The 20,631-nt window shown below is 52.0% G+C and overlaps 2 protein-coding genes across 4 annotated transcripts in view; both read right to left on the bottom strand.

Moving 5' to 3' along the window:
- Nucleotides 1-74: 74 nt before the first annotated feature.
- GMPPB (GDP-mannose pyrophosphorylase B) lies at nucleotides 75-2,375 on the bottom strand. The gene is made up of 8 exons (XM_074550100.1): nucleotides 2,108-2,375; nucleotides 1,962-2,042; nucleotides 1,839-1,887; nucleotides 1,131-1,432; nucleotides 976-1,054; nucleotides 754-881; nucleotides 390-572; nucleotides 75-263 (listed from the first exon to the last, which is right to left on the bottom strand). The coding sequence occupies exons 1-8, from the start codon at nucleotides 2,234-2,236 to the stop codon at nucleotides 132-134; spliced, it is 1,083 nt and encodes a 360-aa protein (XP_074406201.1). The 5' UTR covers nucleotides 2,237-2,375; the 3' UTR covers nucleotides 75-131.
- A 463-nt stretch (nucleotides 2,376-2,838) lies between these two features.
- IP6K1 (inositol hexakisphosphate kinase 1) overlaps nucleotides 2,839-20,631 on the bottom strand; it is a 36,885-nt gene continuing 19,092 nt past the window's right edge. For 2 of the 3 annotated variants that reach the window (XM_005485543.4, XM_005485544.4), the window contains exons 4-8: nucleotides 10,871-11,188; nucleotides 8,482-8,692; nucleotides 7,667-7,851; nucleotides 6,188-6,363; nucleotides 2,839-5,348 (exon numbers count right to left, since the gene is read on the bottom strand). In XM_005485543.4, the coding sequence (XP_005485600.2) occupies nucleotides 4,833-5,348; nucleotides 6,188-6,363; nucleotides 7,667-7,851; nucleotides 8,482-8,692; nucleotides 10,871-11,093 (1,311 nt within the window). In that variant the 5' untranslated portion in view covers nucleotides 11,094-11,188 and the 3' untranslated portion in view covers nucleotides 2,839-4,832. The remainder of the gene's footprint in view (nucleotides 5,349-6,187; nucleotides 6,364-7,666; nucleotides 7,852-8,481; nucleotides 8,693-10,870; nucleotides 11,189-20,631) is intronic. The other variant, XM_014265925.3, reaches the window with a different exon arrangement.

Below are 20,631 nucleotides of genomic sequence, written 5' to 3'. Positions count from 1 at the left end.
TGTGGTGCCCTGAAAGATGGGAAAGGGAAGGCCCCCGGTGTTGGGGCCGCACTCAGGTGATGCTTAACAGTAAATGGAAATATAAATATTTAATCCAAGGAGAGCTGGGAGCACAGGGCCTGCTGGGGCTGCTACATAATGATGCGTGGCTCTGGCACAGACTCGGCGATGGATTTGTGTGGCAGCACATTGGCCCCGTTGAGGTAGAGCTCGTCGTTGACGATGACATCCTCGCCCAGCACAGTCACGTTCTCCATGCGCACCTGCCCAGAGAGGCCCTGTCACACCCCTGGGCTCAGGCTCCTGCTCCTGCCTGCAGGCACCACAGCCCGACGAGGTGGGAGGGCAAGAGCTGAGTCCCCATCCCCTGCAGGCACCCATGTCCTCACCCACTGCCCCACGGAGCAGCTCCAGCCCACGATGCAGGACTCCAGCCAGGAATGGGAGCGGATGCGGGCGCCTTCCAGCACAGTGCAGCGCTTGATGCGCACCCCGTCCTCCACCACCACGCCGGCCCCGATCGTCACGTTGGGGCCGATGACACAGTTTGCCCCAATCTTGGCACTGGGGTCCTGGAAGGAAGAGGGCCCATGCCAGGGTCGGGAGGGCAGACAGCTCTTGGCGTAGCCCATGCCACTTGGCCAGCCAGGGGAGAGGAGGGCACAGCTTGAGGATGGCAGCGAGGACAGTGGTGGGAAAATGCAGACAGCTCATGACGTGCCCAGGGCTGGTGTGCTGGGGGCTGGCACTTACCACCAGCACATTCCCCACGACACCGGGCCCCGAGTGCAGCTTCTCGGGGTGCTGAGCCCGCAGCGCTTGCAGGTACATGCACATGCCCTTAAGGAAATCCTTGGGCTGCCCAATGTCCATCCAGAAGCCTGTGGGGACAAAGCCACGGTGACAGCCCCCAGCGTGAGGGTGGCAGTGCAGGCAAGACCCCCGATGCTGCCTGCACTGTGCACAGGGCCTTACCCTGTAGCTCCATGGCGTAGAGCTGCCCGTCCTGTGCCATGGCAGGGAAGATCTCCTTCTCAATGGAGGTGGGGCGCAGCTGCGAGGATGGAGCACGGGGCTGAGCAGGGGGCACAGCCCCTCAGCCCGGCCCAGCCTGGCACCCCAGCTCGTACCTGGATGCGTTGCAGGATGCCAGGGTTAAATATGTAGAGGCCAGCGTTGATCTTGTTGGACACAAAGACGCGCGGCTTCTCCACGAAGCGGCAGATGCGGCCAGTGTCGGCCTCGCACACCACCACGCCGTACTTGGCCGGCTCCTCCACGCGGGTCACCACCAGGGAGCCCTCGCCGCCGTGCTGCCGGTGGAAACGGGCCAGCGCCGCGAAGGGGAACTCGCAGATCACGTCGCTGTTGAGGACAAAGAAGGGCTCCCCGTCCTCGGCCAGCAGGTCCCTCGCCAGCGCCAGCGGCCCCGCTGCGCGGCCGTGAGTGAGGCCGCAGGGACAGGGTGAGCCCGGGTCCTGCTGGCCCCACCTCTGCCCAGCCCAGCATCCCTCCCGAGTCCCCAGTCCCTCTGGATCCTCACCCGGCCCGCTGTCCCTGGTCCTGCCCATGTCCATCCTGGCACACCCCTCCTGATTCCCCTGCTCCAGCCGGCCCTACCCATCCACAGTCATGCTGCTGCCCATGGTGTCCCACTGCCGCCGTCCCCCAGCTCTACCCATCCATACCCACCCTCATGCCCACGGTGCCCCCTCCCAGCGTCTCTAGCCGTGCCGTATCCATCCCGGTCTCCCCCTAGCACCCGCCCTGCTGTCCCTGGACCTCCTCCATCCCGCCTGCGCCCGCCCTCCAGCCCCAAGCTCCCGCCCGAATCCTACCTGTGCCCAGCGGCTCCTTCTCGTGGGACATGGAGATGCGGATGCCGAGCTGCGGGCACAGGGTGAGCGGCGGGACAGGCCGGGTAACGGGGGGAAGGAGGGAGGGCACGGAAGGGCTCTTACCCGTTGTTCCTGCTCCCGCATAGCGGCCTCCAGCGCGTCCGACATGTAGCTCACCGCCAGCACCACATGGCTGACGCCCGCCTGCGGGAGCGCGGGTCAGCCGGCGGCGGGGCGGCCCCCGCGCCCCCCGTGCCCCGCGCCCCCACCTGCCGGAGAGCTTCGAGCTGGTGGAGCAGCACCGCCTTGTTGCAGAACTCCACCAGCGGCTTCGGCCGGCTCAGGGTCAGCGGCCGCAGCCGCGTCCCGAAGCCGCCAACCAGGATCAGCGCCCGCATCCCCCGCGTCCCGCGTCTCACGCCAGCGCCCGCACCGACACGTCAGCGCCGGGCGCACCGGGCGCGTCACCGCCGCGCAGCGCCGCCCCGCCCAGGCCGTGCCTCCGCCGGGCCCTACCGCCCGCCCCGACACGCCGCCTTCCTGCCCGGGCCCTACCGCCCGCCCCCGACACGCCGCCTTCCTGCCCGGGCCCTACCGCCCGCCCCCATGCACCGCCCCGCCCGCCCGGGCCCTGCCTCCGCCAGTTCCTACCGCCCCCGTAACACTGCCCCGCCCGCCGGGTCCCACCGCCCCCAGCACACCGCCCCGCCCGCCAGGCCCTGCCTCCGCTGGGCCCTTCCGCCCGTTCCCGACACACCGCCCGCCCCGCACACTCCCCCGCCCAGCCGGCTCTGAAGGCCCGCCCGGGGCCCATGGCCGTACGGCCGGGTCGCTGCTGCAGCCACCGCACCCTGCCCGGGGCGCCCTCGGGCCGCAGCACCCCGGGGCGGCCCCGATGAGAGGAGAGCAGCGGCAGCGGCCGCACCGGGCGGGGGCTCTCATCCAAACCCCCTAAACCCCACGGTTCACACGGCGGGAGAGGCAGGCACGGCACGCCGCGGACAAAAACAGATCCTTTAATGGTTTTTGGTTCTCTGTGAAGCACAAACAGGGTGGTTATTCATGTAAAAACAAACGGGGCCAAGGCTATGTACAAGCTGTGGAGTCCCACCGCGGTGGTCCGAAGGGAGGGAGGCGGCTCCCACTGAGCACCGGCAGCGTGGCCCGCCCGTCACGGCCCGGTGAGGCGGGGAAAGGCAGGAATGAGAGCGGGGGACAGCAAGGGGCTCTCCCGGCCTGGCTCACCCGAGCACAGCCCGCGGGGACAAGGACATGCAGAGGTGGGTGGCGACGGGCCACGCTAGGGCAGGGCCAGGGAATAATGCAGCTCTTGTGGGTACCTACACCCCTGCACTCACCCAGCCTCGCTGCCTCCTGCAAACCTGCTCCCTGAAAATCCTGCGAGTCCTGGCAAGGTAGGGACCCGCAGCAGCAATGAAGTAACCCAGTGCAGGGCAGCGTGCCATGGATAAAGGTCCTTCTCCAGAGGATGGAAGGGGAGCAGTGGCTTGGGCAGGCTTTGAGGAGCTGGGAGACAGGCAGAGAAATGGGGCAGCTCTCCTGTCCCCTTCCACACCAGTGCCACAGACCTGTGCCTGAGATGTGGCAGCCGTGCTTTCCGAGCGGCCTCTGCGCACACGGAGTCGGCACACATGCGACATGCGAGTATTCCCCAAACAAGCATCCCTGAAGTAATTAAAAAAACCCCCAACCCTGGCCTTGTGGGTACACAGGGTCATGGTAATGCCATGGAGCAAGTCAGTGAGAGCGGGAGGGAGCAGCCAGGGCCCCAGCACAGAAACAGGAGCTGAGGTGGAGCAGGGTTCGGTCCGGTACCACCAGGCCACAGTATCAAACGTTAATTCCTCATCAAAGGAGGCTGGGGACATTTATTTTGGGAGACACTGACTCCATGAAGCAAAGCTGAACAGTCAGGCAGTGGTACTGAACAGTCAAGACAGTGGCTCTCACTGCTCAGCTGGGTCACCCCCTCACCTGGCCTCTAGAGACCCTCAGGAGGGGATGGGGATCAGCCCTAAGCCTCAGCCTCCCCTTCCACCACCTCCAGGCCTGTTGGAGAGCAGGGCCTGGGGGCAGAGGGTCCCCGGGGGAAGAGGGCAGCTTTGTGCTGGAGGGACATACTCTGTACTTTACAGGAGGGGAGGGTTGAAATGGTCCAAAATGCCCCACTGCAGTTGGGGTCATGTTAACTGCTACAGATACTATTGCTAGCCCACGAGCTGAGCGCTTTCAAGTCAGTGGTCCAGGGCAGAGTCGCTCCTGCAGAGCCCTGTGCCTGCCCATGCCATGCCATCAGGGAGGAAGCAGACCCCAGGCTCAAGCACAGCTCCACGTGTGTGGCATTCTCTCCGGGCCACAGCTCTGCCAGGGATTGCATTTGGTCATTTCATTTCTGTGTTTGGGGTAGATACTCACAGTGCCCAAACAGCAGAAAAAGGCAGCATCAAAAGCAAAGCCCCATTGGCAAAACCCAGGGCAGAGCCAGCGACACCAAACACAGGGACTGGCACCTGACTGCTCACCGGGGGCCTCACAGACGCTGCCAACCGTCAGGCAAGTGCCCTTTCCAACAACTCAGGAGGAATTCAAAGGGGAAGCTCCTGAGACAGAAGGCTCCTCACACCAGAGCTCCAGCCTCATCAAGAGCCCTGGGCTCTCCTACTTTCTCTTCCCTATGTCCAGGTCCTCCCTCCAGAACGCACATATGACGAGCGAAGAACCAGGACACCTGACACCCAGCAGACACCTACAGAGCCTCCTGCAGAAGGCAGAGCAAGTGTGGTCAGAACCATCCGGGCAGCACGAGCAGTTCTTCCATCCTGCCTCACCTCAGCTCTTCTATCCAAATACATTTAAAAAACAACAGAGCGATACAGTTGTTTAAAACCAAATTTGTCTGTGTTTTTCCTGTGGTAGTGGGTGGTCTTGTCTGCTCCTGCCACCAGGACAAGAATAAGAGGCCACAGCCCAGAGCTACTGGTTTTCCTCCCGCATCTGTTCCATGATGTTGATGAGGCTCTCCAGCCCGAACACGTAGCCCATGTCGGGTCCGTCGTGCACGGTGGGGTCGTCGCGGAAGCCCTTGAAGGTGCTGTGAGCAAAGTCAATCATGCGCACGTCCACCTTGGGCTGGGCCGAGGAGCCGGGCTCTGAGCTGCCGCCCTCCTGGAGGCTCTCGGGGCCCGGGCCCGGGCCCTCCCCGCGCTTCAGGCGCGCCTCGGGCCGGCGCTCCAGCGGGGTCCCCGCGCGGCTGTCCTTGCCATCGTAGATGATGAGCAGGGAGCTGGAGTAGAAGCGGTAGGAGGCCTGTCTCTCCAGAACCGCCTTCAGGCTGCGCAGCTTGGCCAGGACAGGCTCAAAGAGGTCCTTGCGCAGCTCGATGCCGTTGTGCAGATACTGGTAGAGCGCGTTGCGGAAGCCTTCGATGGAAAGGCCGCGCCCGTAGTATTTATTCCTGCATAAGTAATGCCCTGTGTCCAGCTGATAGACCTGGAACACCAAAGGAAATGCACATCAAGTGGGAGCAATGGGGTACGGCCATGCAGAGAGCCCTGAGCTGTCCTGCACTGACAGGGCAGAGGAACTCATCCTATCCCATTATGATTGAGTGGGAGCAGAAGAGAGCTCTGCCCATTCCCTGCATCCCAGAGCAGCTCATGGGTGCTGCCAGACTCAGGATGCCTGAGCACTACTGTTCTTCCAGGACACCCAAAAGGGGCTCACGAGTCTCAGTGCCCCAAAAAAGGCATGACACAACTGACCCCAAGAGTTAAAAAGCCAAGTCTTACAGCAACTCAGACAATGCTCTGGCAGCAGGAGCTGCTGACACCTATTGCCATTACATGGCAAGTGATTAATGAGGAGCCTGCATTGCTTCAGAGTCTGTGGGCAGAGATTGGGGTTTACAAGATCTGGTTCCTTCAGCAGGTGGGGAAAGGAGTGATTATTGCACAATAGCAAATCCTTGTGCACAGGCCCAGGCACAGCAGAGCAACCTTTTAACAATCAGTGCAGTATAGAAGGCAATGCCAGACAATTCCATCCCCAGACATTGTGATTCTGGCTGAACACTAAGCCACAAAAATAATTTTATTACAAAATCCCCTAACTGTCTGTGAACAAAGGAGTTCTGGACAAAGGAGGCTATCTCAGGGAATGCAGGTTCAATTGTTTTAGGCTTAGAAATAAAGACAAAAATAGCATGAATGCTGCTGTACCTACCTGCAGAGGGAGGTTCAAATTCAGTGCTCAGCAGGAAACACTAACTGGGAGGCTTAATGCAGCTGTGAAAAGGAAGGTACAGCATCTGCAGCCTGGGGGACCCCTACCTGCATCCCACACACACGCACACCCAAGGTGGCAGAAGTGCTCTGTTCACACTTCTTCATCTGCCGAGCAGCCTTCTCCTCAGAGGCATCATCTCCGTGCTGTCTGGTCCCCATCTTCAGATCAAGCACACAGGGAAGCTTGAAGTGATGCACCACGTTCTCCAGCAGCAGGAACTCTGGGATTTGTGTCAAGGAGAGCTCACCCACCACAGACAGGGACCTGGGCCAGCAGGAGATAGGGCTGGACAACAAATGTGCAAGTGCTCATTCTATTTGGTTCATATAGGAACCAAAGAGCAGACAAGACAAACAGCTTGGTGAGCTGAAGGACAAAATCCAAACAGTGGACCCGGACTTTCACAGCTGGGAGGAGGAAACAGCCTTAGAAAGTGGAACAGCCAACAGTAGGAAGGTCACATGCAGTTGTACTGGAAATTCAGAGGGGAAACTGAAAAGCAAAACATTGGCGTCAGGAAGGACATAGTATGCCAGTAGGAACTGCTGATCCATTAAGAGAGAGCTTAAAGTCTAATCAAATTAGCCATTTGACCATATGGATAAACAATACAAAGCCCACAGACTGAAAACTCAAGGGCCAATTAATGGCAGGGTTGGCCTGTCCAGAACAGCAGCACTGCCCAACACACAGGGGGGAGCTGGGGAGGTGACAAAGCCAGGAAACAGAACAGTAACAGGAGCCCTCTGTCACCAGCACACAATGGGCAAGCCCCTGCACCGGGGCACAGCACTGAGAACACACCCCAGCACTCTGTACACCAACTTGATCCAAAAGGGGGAAAAAACACCCCAAAAGTTTGCCCTAAGGAGTCTCACAGGGCAGAGATCAACATGTAAAATCTGAAATGGCAACCAGAGCACAGCTGGATTAAACGTGCAAGAGCGGAACTGTGTTTGGTCTAGAAAGAGGAACTTCATAAAAGTAAGGAAGTGTGCTTAAAAAGGAGAGGTCAGCCAAAGAGAATGACTTCTCTGCAAGTGATGCAAGTTATTTAAAAATAAACTCTGGAGTCTCCAAGCCCACACTTGAGAATTGGAGAAGGAAGCCCAGGCAGTTAAAATGATAAACACAGCTATTAAAAGTAAGCTTGTTTCTATGTGAGGAAAACAGAATCCAGGTGAAACAAAATAACCCTGCAAGCTGGCAAGTTTAGCAAAGGTAGGAGGAGTAATTTGTGAAGGCACAGAAAACAAACCCATCTTCAACCATATGAAGAGGTCAGTCAGACTGCCTGCAGATGGACTGAGATCTTTAGGGCCCCTTCCAATCCAGACCATTCTATGACTCATCAGTGTCACAGTAAGGGAAGCAGGAAGGAACAGCTGAAAGGAACATGTAACTCAACTGTGGCTGAGCACAGAAATGCCAAGGGAGATGCAGGCCTGGCTGCCTCAGGCACTCACGGGCGAGGGCAGGGCAGCAGCAGCCTGACCCACCCAGCTGTGCCTCCCAAAGGATACTGTACAGCTTCCTGTCCTTGGACTCGGAGCGCATGCGGCTCAGCTGCTGCTTGTGGCAGCGCAGGCTCCAGGGGTTATAGCTGATCTTCTCGGAGCTCAGCCCACTGTTCCCATCCAACATCTGAAATGGAACATCTGAGTGGATGTGCAAGTCCACCCTGGGACTCTTCGTTTCCTGGATGCTGCTGGTGTAAATACAGAACAAACCTGCCGGTTAGAATCCATCAGTTCTTCACACACAACGGTCACATCCTCCCCTGGCACGCAGCCATCTCCTGTTCCTTCTCCTGCTGCACACAATGCAAATCTTCTAACAGCAAATCCTCACCAATACCCTGGGCTGTGCACCATGCTCCAGGATCTGGCCTATTTAATATCTCTGCTAATAGAGCAAATAGGAACATTTGCTCTGGTCTATTTAATATCCCTACTAATAGAGCAAACAGGAACACTTGCTCCTCTGGAAGCTCTGGCTGGGGTGAGAAGGTAGAGGACCCATATTCAAAATACCCTGAGAAGAAATCCCTGGGTTAATAACCAGGTGGACTGAAGAGTGTTCAAATCTGCTCTGTATGCTTTGGTTTCACATCTGATACACTGCCAACACTTACCCTGTATCAGAAGCATTTCATATGGATGAACTGGTCCTGAACCCAGCAAAACTCCTGACACAGTCTGCATTGCCAAACTCTGCTGGGCTAGCAAGTGCACAAGAGCCTGGCCACCTTAAGGAATTGCAGAACATCCTCAACCAAAGGAGTAAGGAAGAGAGATCTCCCAATATTCGTGCTGCCACTGGGCCCTCCAAGCTTTACCTTTCGGTGCTGTCACTGGCCAGGCCAGGCTTCTCCTCCTTGTGCTCGGTGCCGCTGCTTGACCTGTGGAGGCTGCGGCGCGAGTGCTTGCGCCGTGGCTGGTCCCTCTCGGGCAGATCATCCTGCTCCAGAGCCTCGTTCTCCACGTAGGGGTAGGCCACCAGGTTAATGTAGCCATCACTGTCCCCCTCAAAGCACACAGACACCACACCTGCCAGGGAGAAGCAACGCGTCAGTGCTCCTGGAGGAGGGAATGCACAACCATTATCAACCAAATGTTCTGCAGGAGAGAGGAAAACGCAGCTCACAGAGCAGCAAAGCAAGCCCAGAGCAATGAAAGAGGGGGAAGCTCTGCCACCGCAGGAAATAAGGACAAAAGTGCAGCTGGTAGGCTGAGGGTGTGATTTATTTCCTTCCTTCAGTCTTGCAGCAAATGTCAAACTGGAGAGAGTCAAGTACAGTCTGCCAAGATGCTGAGGGGAGCAAAGCATGTAAAATAATATCTGGTTTGTTTAGGTAAGTACCTACGTCCTGCAGAAGCATTCCTGCTGCTGACAGGGACATCACTGACCAAGCAGGACTGTGTTTTCTCTGCTAAAGGAGCTTTCCAGCATCAGAGCAATGAAGCACAGAGCCCTAAGGCTGAGGTGACAACTGCCACTCTTATCACAAGCCAGCCAGTCTCACAAAAAAGGGATCCACAAGGGCCCAGGCCTTCCTAGCAATAAAAACAGGGGGCCCTGGAAGCATAACTAGCTCTGCCAAGTGCAGGCAAGCAGGACCATGTGTCCTGTCCAGTTTCACCTTCTGAAGGCTCCTGGAAAGCACCACAGTCCAAGGGAAGTTACAGATCTTCCCCAGCACAGACTCAGAATGTATCTGGCCAACCACAGAGCAGGACTGCTGACACTTCCAGCTAGGGCTGACATCTTCATTTCTGAGACTACTGCCCCAGCCTGAAAATGAGGCCATCAGCCCATCTCCTGATGTGCAATGACAAAATGTTTCATTATCTTGTCACTAGTATTGACTAGCTGCCAGGAGTTTCAAATGACAGATGCACTGAATCAAATTTCTCACAAACATGAGGAAACCTTGCCCTGCCCAGCTGATGCAGGCCATCCTGTTCCCATCCTTCTTTTCTCCTTATCTGCACAGGACAATGCTAACAAGGTTCAGGTGGCTGAAACACGACTCCAGAATGCCACTACATAAATGCTACTCCAAGTGCTGCCTGGATGTGCCCAAGACACCTCTGTGAAGTCTTACAGTAACAACCAAGTGCTCAGACAGAAAATATCATACCCAGTGTTCCTCTCCCCCAGATCAGCAGGAAAGATTTCTAGGACTATGAGGAAACTGCACAGGATGAAATCTCACACTGGGAGGGACGTGCACATCCCATGCCATTAGGGTACCAGGAAGTACTGACCTCAAGAAGACAACAGTCCATCTGCACTATCAGCCTAATCGGTTTTAAACAATCTCCCCAAGAAAAACTCCCATCATACGGACTCTAGGAACTACAGAGGCTTCAGAGCGATTTCTGATGGGACACTAGAGCACTGTGTGCCCCCAGAATGGCTGGAGGGTTAAGAGAGGACCCATCTGTTGCAGACTGCTCCCCTCACTCATGACAACCTGTGTGCAGACACCGGGAGGGAAGCTGATCAGGCTGCAGCCAGATGCAAAGGCAAGACCCTGAACAGATGGTGGTCCCAGCTGTCTGTAAAGCCTCACCTTCCCAGTGCCACATGGAGACAAAGCACAGAGGGAACAGGAGCACTGAGCCCCCCAGAAGCCTACCTGACCACATCACCACCCTGAGCACAAACACACAAGGCTGGAAGCCTATCGAGCTTCTCAAAGACACAGCTGAGCTGCCAACCTCCTACAATGACACAGGCACTGGAAAATTCCACTCCTTCAAAGCAGCTGGGGACAAGGTTGCACCTCAGCACTGGGAAAGCCATACTTCCTGCTTCAGCAGCTTGCTGCTATGGCTCCATAAAAGAGATGGGATGAGGAAGCAATAAATTATGGAACTGGAACGTGCAAATGCTCATTCTATGATCTGGCTTCATTAGCTCAAGGTCAAGGCTGTAATTGACAATAACTTGGTAATAAAACTGCTTCAGTTACACATCCATAACCTTACACTTTGGACTACAACTGTCACACTGCACATTCTCTGTCTAGAAAGAGGAGCACATTCAAGTCAGTGTGCCTCCCAAAAAAAACACCAAGACTTCCTCCTTTCCAAGTGCTGCTATCAAATTGCCAGCCCGCAAAAGGGAGTATAAAAAAAGCAATATGACCCCAAAAGACAGCAAGACAGCAGCAGCTGCAGGAAAATGGAAGGGCAGGTTCTTCAAGGCTGTAACCTCACCTTTGTACTCAGGTGTGAACTCCTTCATTTCTGGGGGCAGGGACTCGTAGAAGCGCTGCTCCCGGGTGATGAGGGGCTTGCAGACGGTGTGGTCGTCGTAGCGCATCATGCTGCTGTGCCCGCCCACCTGGTGGATGAAAGGCTCCAGCAGGACCCCCCGGTCTCCAGAGCGAGTGGCATTCTTGCCATACTTGCCCACTTCCATGGTTTGACAAACACACATTGCGTTGGGCACCCGTTGCACTCCTGGAGCATGGGGAGAGCCACATGGGCTGGGAGGGGTAGCTCAGCACTGGCAATTTGCTTCCTTGCAGTGATCTGAAAAAGCAAGAGATTCCTGTTAGTAAAGGACCACTTACACTCACTCCTTGTTCGCTTGGAGAAGTTTATGGTACTCTGTTTTCTGTTTGTATCCCGCTTGTTCCAGCATGCTCCTCACCACCTCTTTAATCCTACAGGTAAACACACACTAATTCAGAGGCAGTCCCATCCAGAGCTCCTCCAATAGGATTGACAGCATACAGGGAAAGGAGGAAACAGAGCTATTTTAAGCCTCCCATCTTTATAAAATATTATTTCCTTCCCTGTTCATTTTATTACTAAGGCAATGGAGCAGACTGTGAGCTATAGCCCACACCTGCCTATCAGTACTGGTGACTGACACAGGCAGTACAAACACTTCCAGAATCTGAAATCCCCTTCTCATGCCTCTGCATTTTTAACATCTAAGTAATTCCTGTTCACCTGCTACTGTCACAATGTTTCCTCCCTTGGTGCTCACTTCTCTTCAGGCACTGACATTAAAGATGCAGAGTAAGACAGTCATTCTGTCACTCTGTGTGCTGGAACTGAATGGATTCTGCTCACATTCTCTCCCTTATTACTCTCAGCCTTTCAGAACAATTTTCTAATGCTTTCACAACACCTATATGCACAACAAGGCCCTGATCTCCAGAGGTAAGCAAGATATACCACTAAATCCAAATGAGATTACAGGTGCTTTAGAAAAGCAGATGGTCTTTTAGTGTTTGCAGAGTGCCCAGCACAGCCACAGGATGATGGAAAAGTAAAGCTGCACAAATTCTCTCAGATGACTTGCCCTTTTTCCAGCTTAGATCACAGCTGCCCCTGAGGCTGCTGGGGAAATGTCACAGGATTTCCTCACAACAATGAGTTATCCAAATGTTGGTACAAGACCCAAGCGGTGACTACAGTTTCCGAATGCACCGAATTTCCAGTTTCTTCACACAGTGTCAGCCAAGGGCAGTAATTTAAGAACGGAGGGATCCTGGCGGCCTGAGCAGGGGACACGGCTCGGGCTGTTCCTCAGCTGGCCACGGGATGTCTCTGCAGCTCCACAGCACTGCCAGACCCGGGGAATGCTGATGAACACCAGCTCATCTCCCCCGCTCCAACTCGGCCATGTCAGAGATGAAGCTCAAGAGATTCAAAAGGAGGGGTGATACTTCATAACATGTTTAACCCAATCCAACCCAAATTCCCCACAGCAGGACAATGCTTGTCTCTCCTTGGTCTGCTCACTCCTGCTCGCTCCCTCACCCTGGGATTTTGGGATAGCATGAGTGTACGTACATTTGAGTTGAATCATCTCACTGATCCTGTGGAAAACATTTCCTTTTGTGGTTACATGACCACACCACCACATTCAGTGCAAGGGGAATAATGTGAATATTTAGCTGGCTTTTAAGGCAGGGGTCAGGAAATAGGAGGGGGAAAACCCCACAACACAGATAGTCCCTCTCTGTAGTAACTCATGTCAAAGTCTGTTCAAGGCATTCCTCAAACTCTGTCTCCCAAACTCACTCAGAGACTAAGCTGGATCACAAACAAAAACATGCTGGGGATTTCTCTCCTCCTTCTTATTTGCTTTATCAACAAGAGGAAATTTCAGCAGCAGACACACACATGTTTTAGTTGGGTTTAACACAGTTAATATCCAAGAACAAGTGAGGTACCACCATCTGCAAGAGGTCAGCATTTCACAGATTCCAGACAAATCTTTCACAGACTCAAGTCTCCCTTTCCTAATGCAGTTTCTTGGATTCAATTTCTTTTATTTTGCCAATGACTAAAGCAGAGCTTTCAGCTATTCCAAACAATACAGAGGACAAACTTAACTTCACACCTTCCTGTAGTTCAAACTTCACAGGAAAGAGAAATACAAGATTTATCTGTGTGACAGTTGTCGTGCTCAGGAGACATGCACATGATGCTCAGGACTGCAGTCATCCAAGGGCTGCTGGGAAATGGCTGCGGCCACCAACTGTCCTGGGCTCACAGCCAAGTACCCCAGCACCCCCAGGAAACCCCAACATGGCAAATGTGGGTGTGCAGGCCGCCTGGGAGGAAGTGAAAGCCATAAACCCAAAACATTCTGAGGCTGTGACACAAGAGAAGGAGCTGGGCATCAGGTGAGGGGGGGCCCAAAGCCAGATACAACTGCTCTGCACATGCATCCACACACTCTAGAGAAACAGTCCTACAGGCAGTATTTTCCCATGTTCAAGTGAATGTGAGAAAAAATATTTTGTGGCAAGCAGCATTTTGGAGGCATTTGTAAAGAGGAAGATTCCCACGGGGCTTGAGAAAGAGACACTTCAGAGCTCAGATCCAGCTTAGTGTTTTTCATCAAACTAACTCAAAGTAAAGGGTTACTACTAAACATGGACACTATCCACAAACAAAGACAGAAGAATCCCAGCCGTTTCAAATGAATATAAAGCAGAAAACTATTTGAAGTCCTAAATATTACTCACCCTTTGTCTGTTAAACAAAAGCATGAGTTCAACTATTTTAGCTGGCTTATAAAATTCGAAGTCCTTCCAATTAAACTGCAAAACACAGTGCACAGTCTACGAAACAGCTTCAGGGAGATCAGTTCCTTTGCTATCTCCCACCACCACCACTGCAGCTCAAGCAGCAGTGAAACACCCAGGCCAGTTGAGCACCCCCTTCCAACAGAATGATCTCTCCTAAAAAAGACAAAGTCTATACTGAGCTGGAGTCAGGAAAGGTGGGGGGTGGGGTTTAGGAGCAGAGTTATCTGTGACTAAACAGACATACAACCCCCCATATTTCATTATCCTCCCCAGTAACAGACTCTTGCACTGGAACAGAATTTGCTCTACAATATTTACGTCTAGACATCTCTTTGTCAGTGTATCTGCTCCAAGTCTGATCTGCATACCTCACTGTTTAAACACTTCCTGGCAATAAGATCTGTTTTCTTGTAGTAACACATTTCCAAACAAAATTCACTAAGACATCCAAGATAACTCTGGTCTTCCTAACCCATTATGTGGGGTAAACCCTGTCCTCAAAACTAGCAGATGGGAATCACCCTCCAGCAGGGAATACATCCCTTTGTAGAAACAGTGCTGTGTTCTTGAAGACCCAGAGATCTCTAAAACATGACTGAACCTGGCTGAAGACGACAGGTGTCTTACCAGACCAGGATCAGACCCAAGGAGATGCTCCTGCCAGTTCACAGCACCAGAGAACAAGAACAGCAATGTCTCCTCTGAGGGTGCCACTTAAAGGAGACAGAAAAATGAGGTCAGCACATGACAAGAGGTGAGGGCAGGGAGCTGCAGTGCCATGGCTGTGAGAATTACAGCTGAGCACCCCACGATGCTCTGATGCCCCTGCTCTCTGTAAGCCATCCTGTACAGGAACACTGGCAACGCTTCACGACTCACTGGTGAAGCTACTTCCCTAAATAAAAGGAGAACAAAAGCTTTAAATTGTGATGAATCACACAGCAAGAACACTGCCTGCCCTCAGCAGCTCGCCCCAGGCCCTGCCGTAACCAGGGCTCAGGCAGATGGCCACTGATGGCTCTGGAGAGAGGCCACGGGCAAGGGATAAATACAGACCTCAACGTCACCAAGACACAAGCTGGACTTTCCCTGAACAGCCCCAGAGCAGTCAGGAGCAAAGCACAAGAATAGAAAATACCAGTATAGCAAACAAGAGGAGCACAGCATTTGGTCAATTGGTTTCTGGTGAGCTAGACTCATTAGCAAAGGAAAGCAGAAGCATCTGTGCTGAAAAGCAGGGTTGTTGCTACTCATGCTGGATTGGATGAGGTATGAGAAGAAAATCCAGTCTAAGAAAGTAAAAAAAAAAGTGTTTCCCACTGTGCTATGAGATCAACTTCCCAGCACAAAAGCAGGTTTGAAATGTCTGTCTAGTCAGCAGTAAATGGAGATGAGCCCTGGGACCTGGGCAGAGAACACAACTCTCCAGGAACCTGCAGCAACACTTAGGAGGTAACCAGAAACATTTGGCCTTGGTGACATCCAGGAAGCTACAAACTTTTCTAGCTTACTTAAGCACATAGCTTTGAATCCTGAGCCTTCTCATGCATCTTGTCCAACTCTTGAACTACTACCAAATATCCTTTTTGGACAGGCTGCTCTCACCATGACAAGTGTGGCTCGTCAGATTGAGGCCAGGAAGTGGAACACAATCTACATACATGCATCCAAAGTGGAACAGAAGCCTTAGGAAAAGCTGCTCAAGAAAGCCAGCTGAGGAGGAGAATGCAAACAGGGAGGAAGTGCAGTGAACAAGGGCTTGGAGAGGACAAAAGCCACAACACGCATGCTCCACCCTGAGCCATGAGCTGAGCTTCCTTCACCAACCCTCTTTCTTCCTCATCAACAGGGCACATATGCACCAACTGCTAAGTATTCACAAGGAAAGAGCCTGATCTACTTAAGATAGAGCTTGTCTGAACCCAAGGAAAGGGAAATAAAATTAAGCTTATAGTACAAGTCCTCAGACATAGCCTGTGTTTCTGGCTCCTAAAGATCTGAAAGAAGACTCTGCAGGTTTGGGCTGGGAGAGTTAATTTTCTTCCTTATAATTTGTATGGGGCTGTGGTTTGGATTTGTGCTGAAAACAATGTTGATAATAGAGATGTTTTAATGGTGGTGAGCAGGGCTAACTGAATCAAGGCTTTTTCTGCTTCTGACACTGCTCCACCAGTGAGGAAGCTGGGGGTGCACAAGAAGCTGGGAGGCAGCACCCCAACTGGCCCCAGGGATACCCCAGACCGTATGGTGTCAAGTGTAGCATACACAGCTAGGGAAAACAAAAGAAGCGGGGATGTCGGCAGTGATGGTTTCTCTTTTCCAAGTCACTGCTCCTGTGATGGATCCCTGCTTTCCTGGGGACAGCTGAACATTGCCTGCCCATGGGAGGTGGGCAATGAGCTCCTTGTTTTACCTCCCTTGTGCCTGCAGTTTTTGCTTTACCTGTTAAACTGCCTTTATCCCAGCCCACGAGTTTTGTCACTTTTACCCTTCAATTCTCTCCCTCATGCCACCAAAAAGGAAGTGAGTGAGTGGCTGTGTGGGGCTGAGCTGCCAGCTGAGGTTAAACCACAGACTACTTGTGCCATACTTCTATCACACTGATCACAAAGCTTCAGCACTTCTGCCAGCAGCCTTGCAAGACCAAGAATTTTCTCCTCTTCTTTTCCTAAGAAAGGAGCGGAAGCAAAGCCTTTCCAGCTCCTTCTGAGGAAAGAGAAGCTGAGCCATGTACTTGTAACTCTGGCTGGGCTGCTGAAACCACTCACTAAAACCAGTGCGTAGATCTGGGCTTAAACAAGGCTTTTTCTTCTTAGAGGCCAGATTAGCAAGAATTGCAAAGGCCCTTCTGCTGTCACCTGCACACAAAGCATGGCAAGCTTGCAGGGAGGGATGAGGTACTGGGAGTCCCTGTCAGGGATTCAGACCCAGGACACAGACAATACCCCTTTTCTCACACTGGCACACTACAGTGGTAGGCTTTCTCTCTATCTTTTTTTTTTTTTTTTTTTAGCCAACTCTTAGCAAACAGCCATTAACAGGGAAGGTCTGTCACATTCAGCAACATATGGAGCAGGTACTCTGCAACATTTTGTGAACACCTGCCGTGCAGCTGTCTGCACACAGGGGTAACCCAAGCTGGGGCTCAAATGGCCTTTCCAGCTTGTACTCCTGTCTGGCCTGATGCTGGACAAGCTGGCACTGCTGTGATAAGATCATGCTGGGGAGCAGTGGAGGACTGCACATAACAGGGATGATATGATTTAATTCCCTTGCTGTTCTTTTCTCCAGGCTTCACCTTCCTCACTGGAGCAATGCACCACACTGGCAGGAGGGCACAGGGACCTGTCACTCCTTGTCACTGCTGTCAGTGTCACTGCAAGGGCTGCAAGGAGGGCCAGCCCAGGTCTGGTCATCACCACTCTTTCCTCTCCAGTAGGAGGGGGGGATGAGCAAGAGGGAGCAGAGCTGCTGAATCCTCCTGCTGCACCTTGCCACAAATACACCCTGCCTTGGTGGAAAAGGGCACCTTCCTTCTCTGTTCCAAAGCACTGGCTGCAGTCCAAGCCTGAGAGTTTCCACAGCAGCAAGACCTGACAGAATATGTACAACAAAAGGTTGTTTTATCAGTACCAGCCCAGAAGACTTTTTTCCAAGCCTGTGCCTAAGAGAGCAGGGTCATCCAATATCGGCTTTGCATTTTATAGGAGAAATGAGATTATGACATGTGCTTTCTAGAGAGGGGCTTAGGGAAGATCAATGCTTGTGAGGCCTCATTGCTCAGCTTTCTGTGAGCTAATTTCTGGCTTCACATCATTTACAAAGAGGAAGAAGTCTCCACAGGTTACCTTTAAATTATTCCATTGCAAAAGCTGGCTGTTCAGCACAGCTTTCCAATCCAATGGTCACACACACTTAGAAAGGAACATATTTTTAACAGTTAAAAGCCACAATGAATCAACCTAACCCACCAAGAAAAGACATTTTTTAAAATTTACATTAGTGCAGGGACTCAGAAACTCATCAACAGGCAGAAAATTGTCCCTGCATTGTCAGCGTGACAGGGAGAAAGGAAAAAAGATTCATGCCATTCCCACTGGCTCAAAGACTAACTCAGAATTTGTAACTCAATTTATGAGCTGAATAAGCAGAGGGAACAATTTTACCTCCTGTCTCAAAAATCTTATGTTTAAAATGTTCATCTAAAATAAAGCATACCTATTCTTTAGCCACAGACCTGGGCCCTTTCCCTGACAGTGAGGCTTAAATAAGGCAGCCACAGCCCCAAGGAAGTCCTGCACAGTCATCCAAGCAACCACGCACACGCCTCCCCAGCAGGAAGATGATGGAATGACTATGCTGAGTGCATCATGAGGAGGAGTCCATTCAGAAACTGCACTTTCATGTCAGCTGTGGGTACCAAACTCTACAATCTCAACAGCATCAGCAGGCAGGATGGAGGAGCAGCTGAATGCAGCACAGCTGCTGACAGCAAGACAGTGAGTCAGAGCTGGGGATGGCTGTGCTGAACCAGAGCACAAATGCACAGTGAGCACTGCTGGCAGGAAAAGGGAGGTGTGAGATTCCGTGGGAGCACGGACACAGCTCAGCCAGATGGGGGCACAGGGCAGGGCTGCTCAGCACTGGGGAGCTGCCCCACCAAACTGAGGAGAATCCACTGCAGGCAGGCAAGCAGGTCCTGGTTTGTGCTACAACAGAGGTGAGGAGAACAACTGGCACCTCCTAAGTTCTCACCTCATCTTCTCCTCTCTTAAAATGCCCTAGAGAAGACCTTGAAGGCATCACACCAGAGCCAAGGAAAGCAATCTGGCCTAATCTCCTACAGAGTAACTGCTGGCCTCTGAGCTGGAAGGTGCTGTCATCACCCACATGTGCCAACACCTCTGGAGCCTGAGCTCCCACTCCCACCTCCACACGGACAGGACAAGGAGAAATAAATGGTTGTGCACCTCAGCCTTGTGTCCCTCTGACTCCTAGCCAGTACAAACACCTGGAAAGATGGTGGAAAGATGGGGCAAGATCCTTCCAGCTTCTGTAGAGAGGAAACAAGAGGAAACTTCCAGCAAAAGCACCTAAATCCCAGAAAAAGGAAGTACCTGTGCAGCAGTAAGAGCAGTTTTTTTCAGGCTTCAGAGGGTGGTTGACAGGAACTGAAAGGAACAATCAGTGTGCTGCACCTTACATTTGTCACCCAGAGCAAGCAAAGCACAGGTGCCAAAGTGAGGATTCTGCAACAGGAAAAACAGTCAACTCCCCCAACTCAACAGCAAGGGCACACACAGTTTCAGACCTTACATGAGCAATGAAAAAAGAGAAAAAAGGTGTGTTTCTGGCTCTTTGACCTCCACAATCTTATAAAAAATAAGGGAAGATAAAGGAAAACAGAGAAGAGATTTTATAGTTTGGGTTTTTTTTGCTATTTGAAGATAAAAGTTAAGAAAAAAAATTAATCTTTTTTTTTTCCTGCTTTCAGAATGTGTAAAACCAGTGAATTAAGGAAGAAAACCCAGGTGAACACTTGGGCCTCCAGCTCTGACAGGGAAATGACAGTGAAAACACATACATCAAAAGTCTGGTCTGCAGAAGTAAAAAAAAGCACATTGATACTTCATTCATCCACCATGTTCTCTTTAGGCTGGTAAAACAGGCAAGTTTTTGGGTTGAAAAAAGCTTGCTTGTGTTGGTTGCTCTATAAAGTGATCCTCCACAATGGAACCAATGCCATCCAAATGCCTGGCTTTAAAAAACCACCCAATATTATGTTGAGATTCCTTCTGGCACTGACTGAAGTCAGTTTCTAACTCCTCCTTCAGTTATTTCTTCACACCATGGTTGCACAGGCAATCCTTTGACATCTGGAACGGCACTAACAGCACCCTCCCACTCAACTCTGCTGCACCGGTACAACTGCTTGGAGCCTCACCATGAATCAAACTAGGGAAGTGATCACAGTTAAAAATAAACCAGCACTTGGTTTTGTTTTTTTTAAGGATTACTTTTCAACCAGGTCAGATCCCCAATCCATTGTGCAGCTGTACAAACAGTTGTATCAGCACAAGGTGCCTGAATTGCTGATGGTTATCCTGGTGCCTAAAGCCAACGTTTGCACTCCCAGCTCACCTCATTGCATGGCTGCTGCAGAACAGGATCCCTGCCCAAACAACACGCAGGGGACTTGTCTGCCACTGCTGCCAAGCATGGAGGGTCCCTCCAGTGAGACAAAATGAGGTCACACTGATGTCTACCCTACAGCTAAGGCATGGCTACTGAGCTCCCTCAAGCTGTTGCTTGTCCAAAATTATATGTCATTTTTGCAGCCTGCATGCTGAAATAAACATAAAAACATGACTAACCAAGTCATTAATGAGAATGAACAGCTTTGGGCCAAGTTCTGAAACAAAACTCTTCCAGAAATTGCATAACCACTAACTATCTTGGTGATCTTCCATTCAAGAAACACAAGCCTACGTGATCTGCAGATTCCCACTAATTTGAAGACTGTGACATTCAAAGAGCGAACAGGGGAGGCAATCTTCAGTTTTGGCAACTCTTCAAATTGCAGCTGAATTTTTATTTGAACATGGAAATACATACAGAAATACTGACAATCAGAATAAGCACTAAGCAATGATGCCATGCTAGCACACTTCAGAAACAACTATGAGAGAAACAGACTGAAGGTTTTTCAGAATTACCAGCTCAAATACTGTTTGGAACAAAAGCAACTGAAAATATCGCCTTTTTAGACGGCTGCCTGGGAACCTACTGGGAAACACCTGGATCTCTGCTTTCAGCTGGTGACAGCTACCTGCATCAGACACAGGCCATTGTGAGAGGCCTTCTCATTGAAAACCAAACACAAAAGACTAAATAACCATAAAGATCTGACTTCTAGCATAG

This window comes from Zonotrichia albicollis, chromosome 12, assembly GCF_047830755.1.
Source record: "Zonotrichia albicollis isolate bZonAlb1 chromosome 12, bZonAlb1.hap1, whole genome shotgun sequence".
NCBI classification, from domain to species: Eukaryota; Metazoa; Chordata; class Aves; order Passeriformes; family Passerellidae; genus Zonotrichia; species Zonotrichia albicollis.
This window is presented reverse-complemented; position numbering and strand designations above follow the sequence as displayed.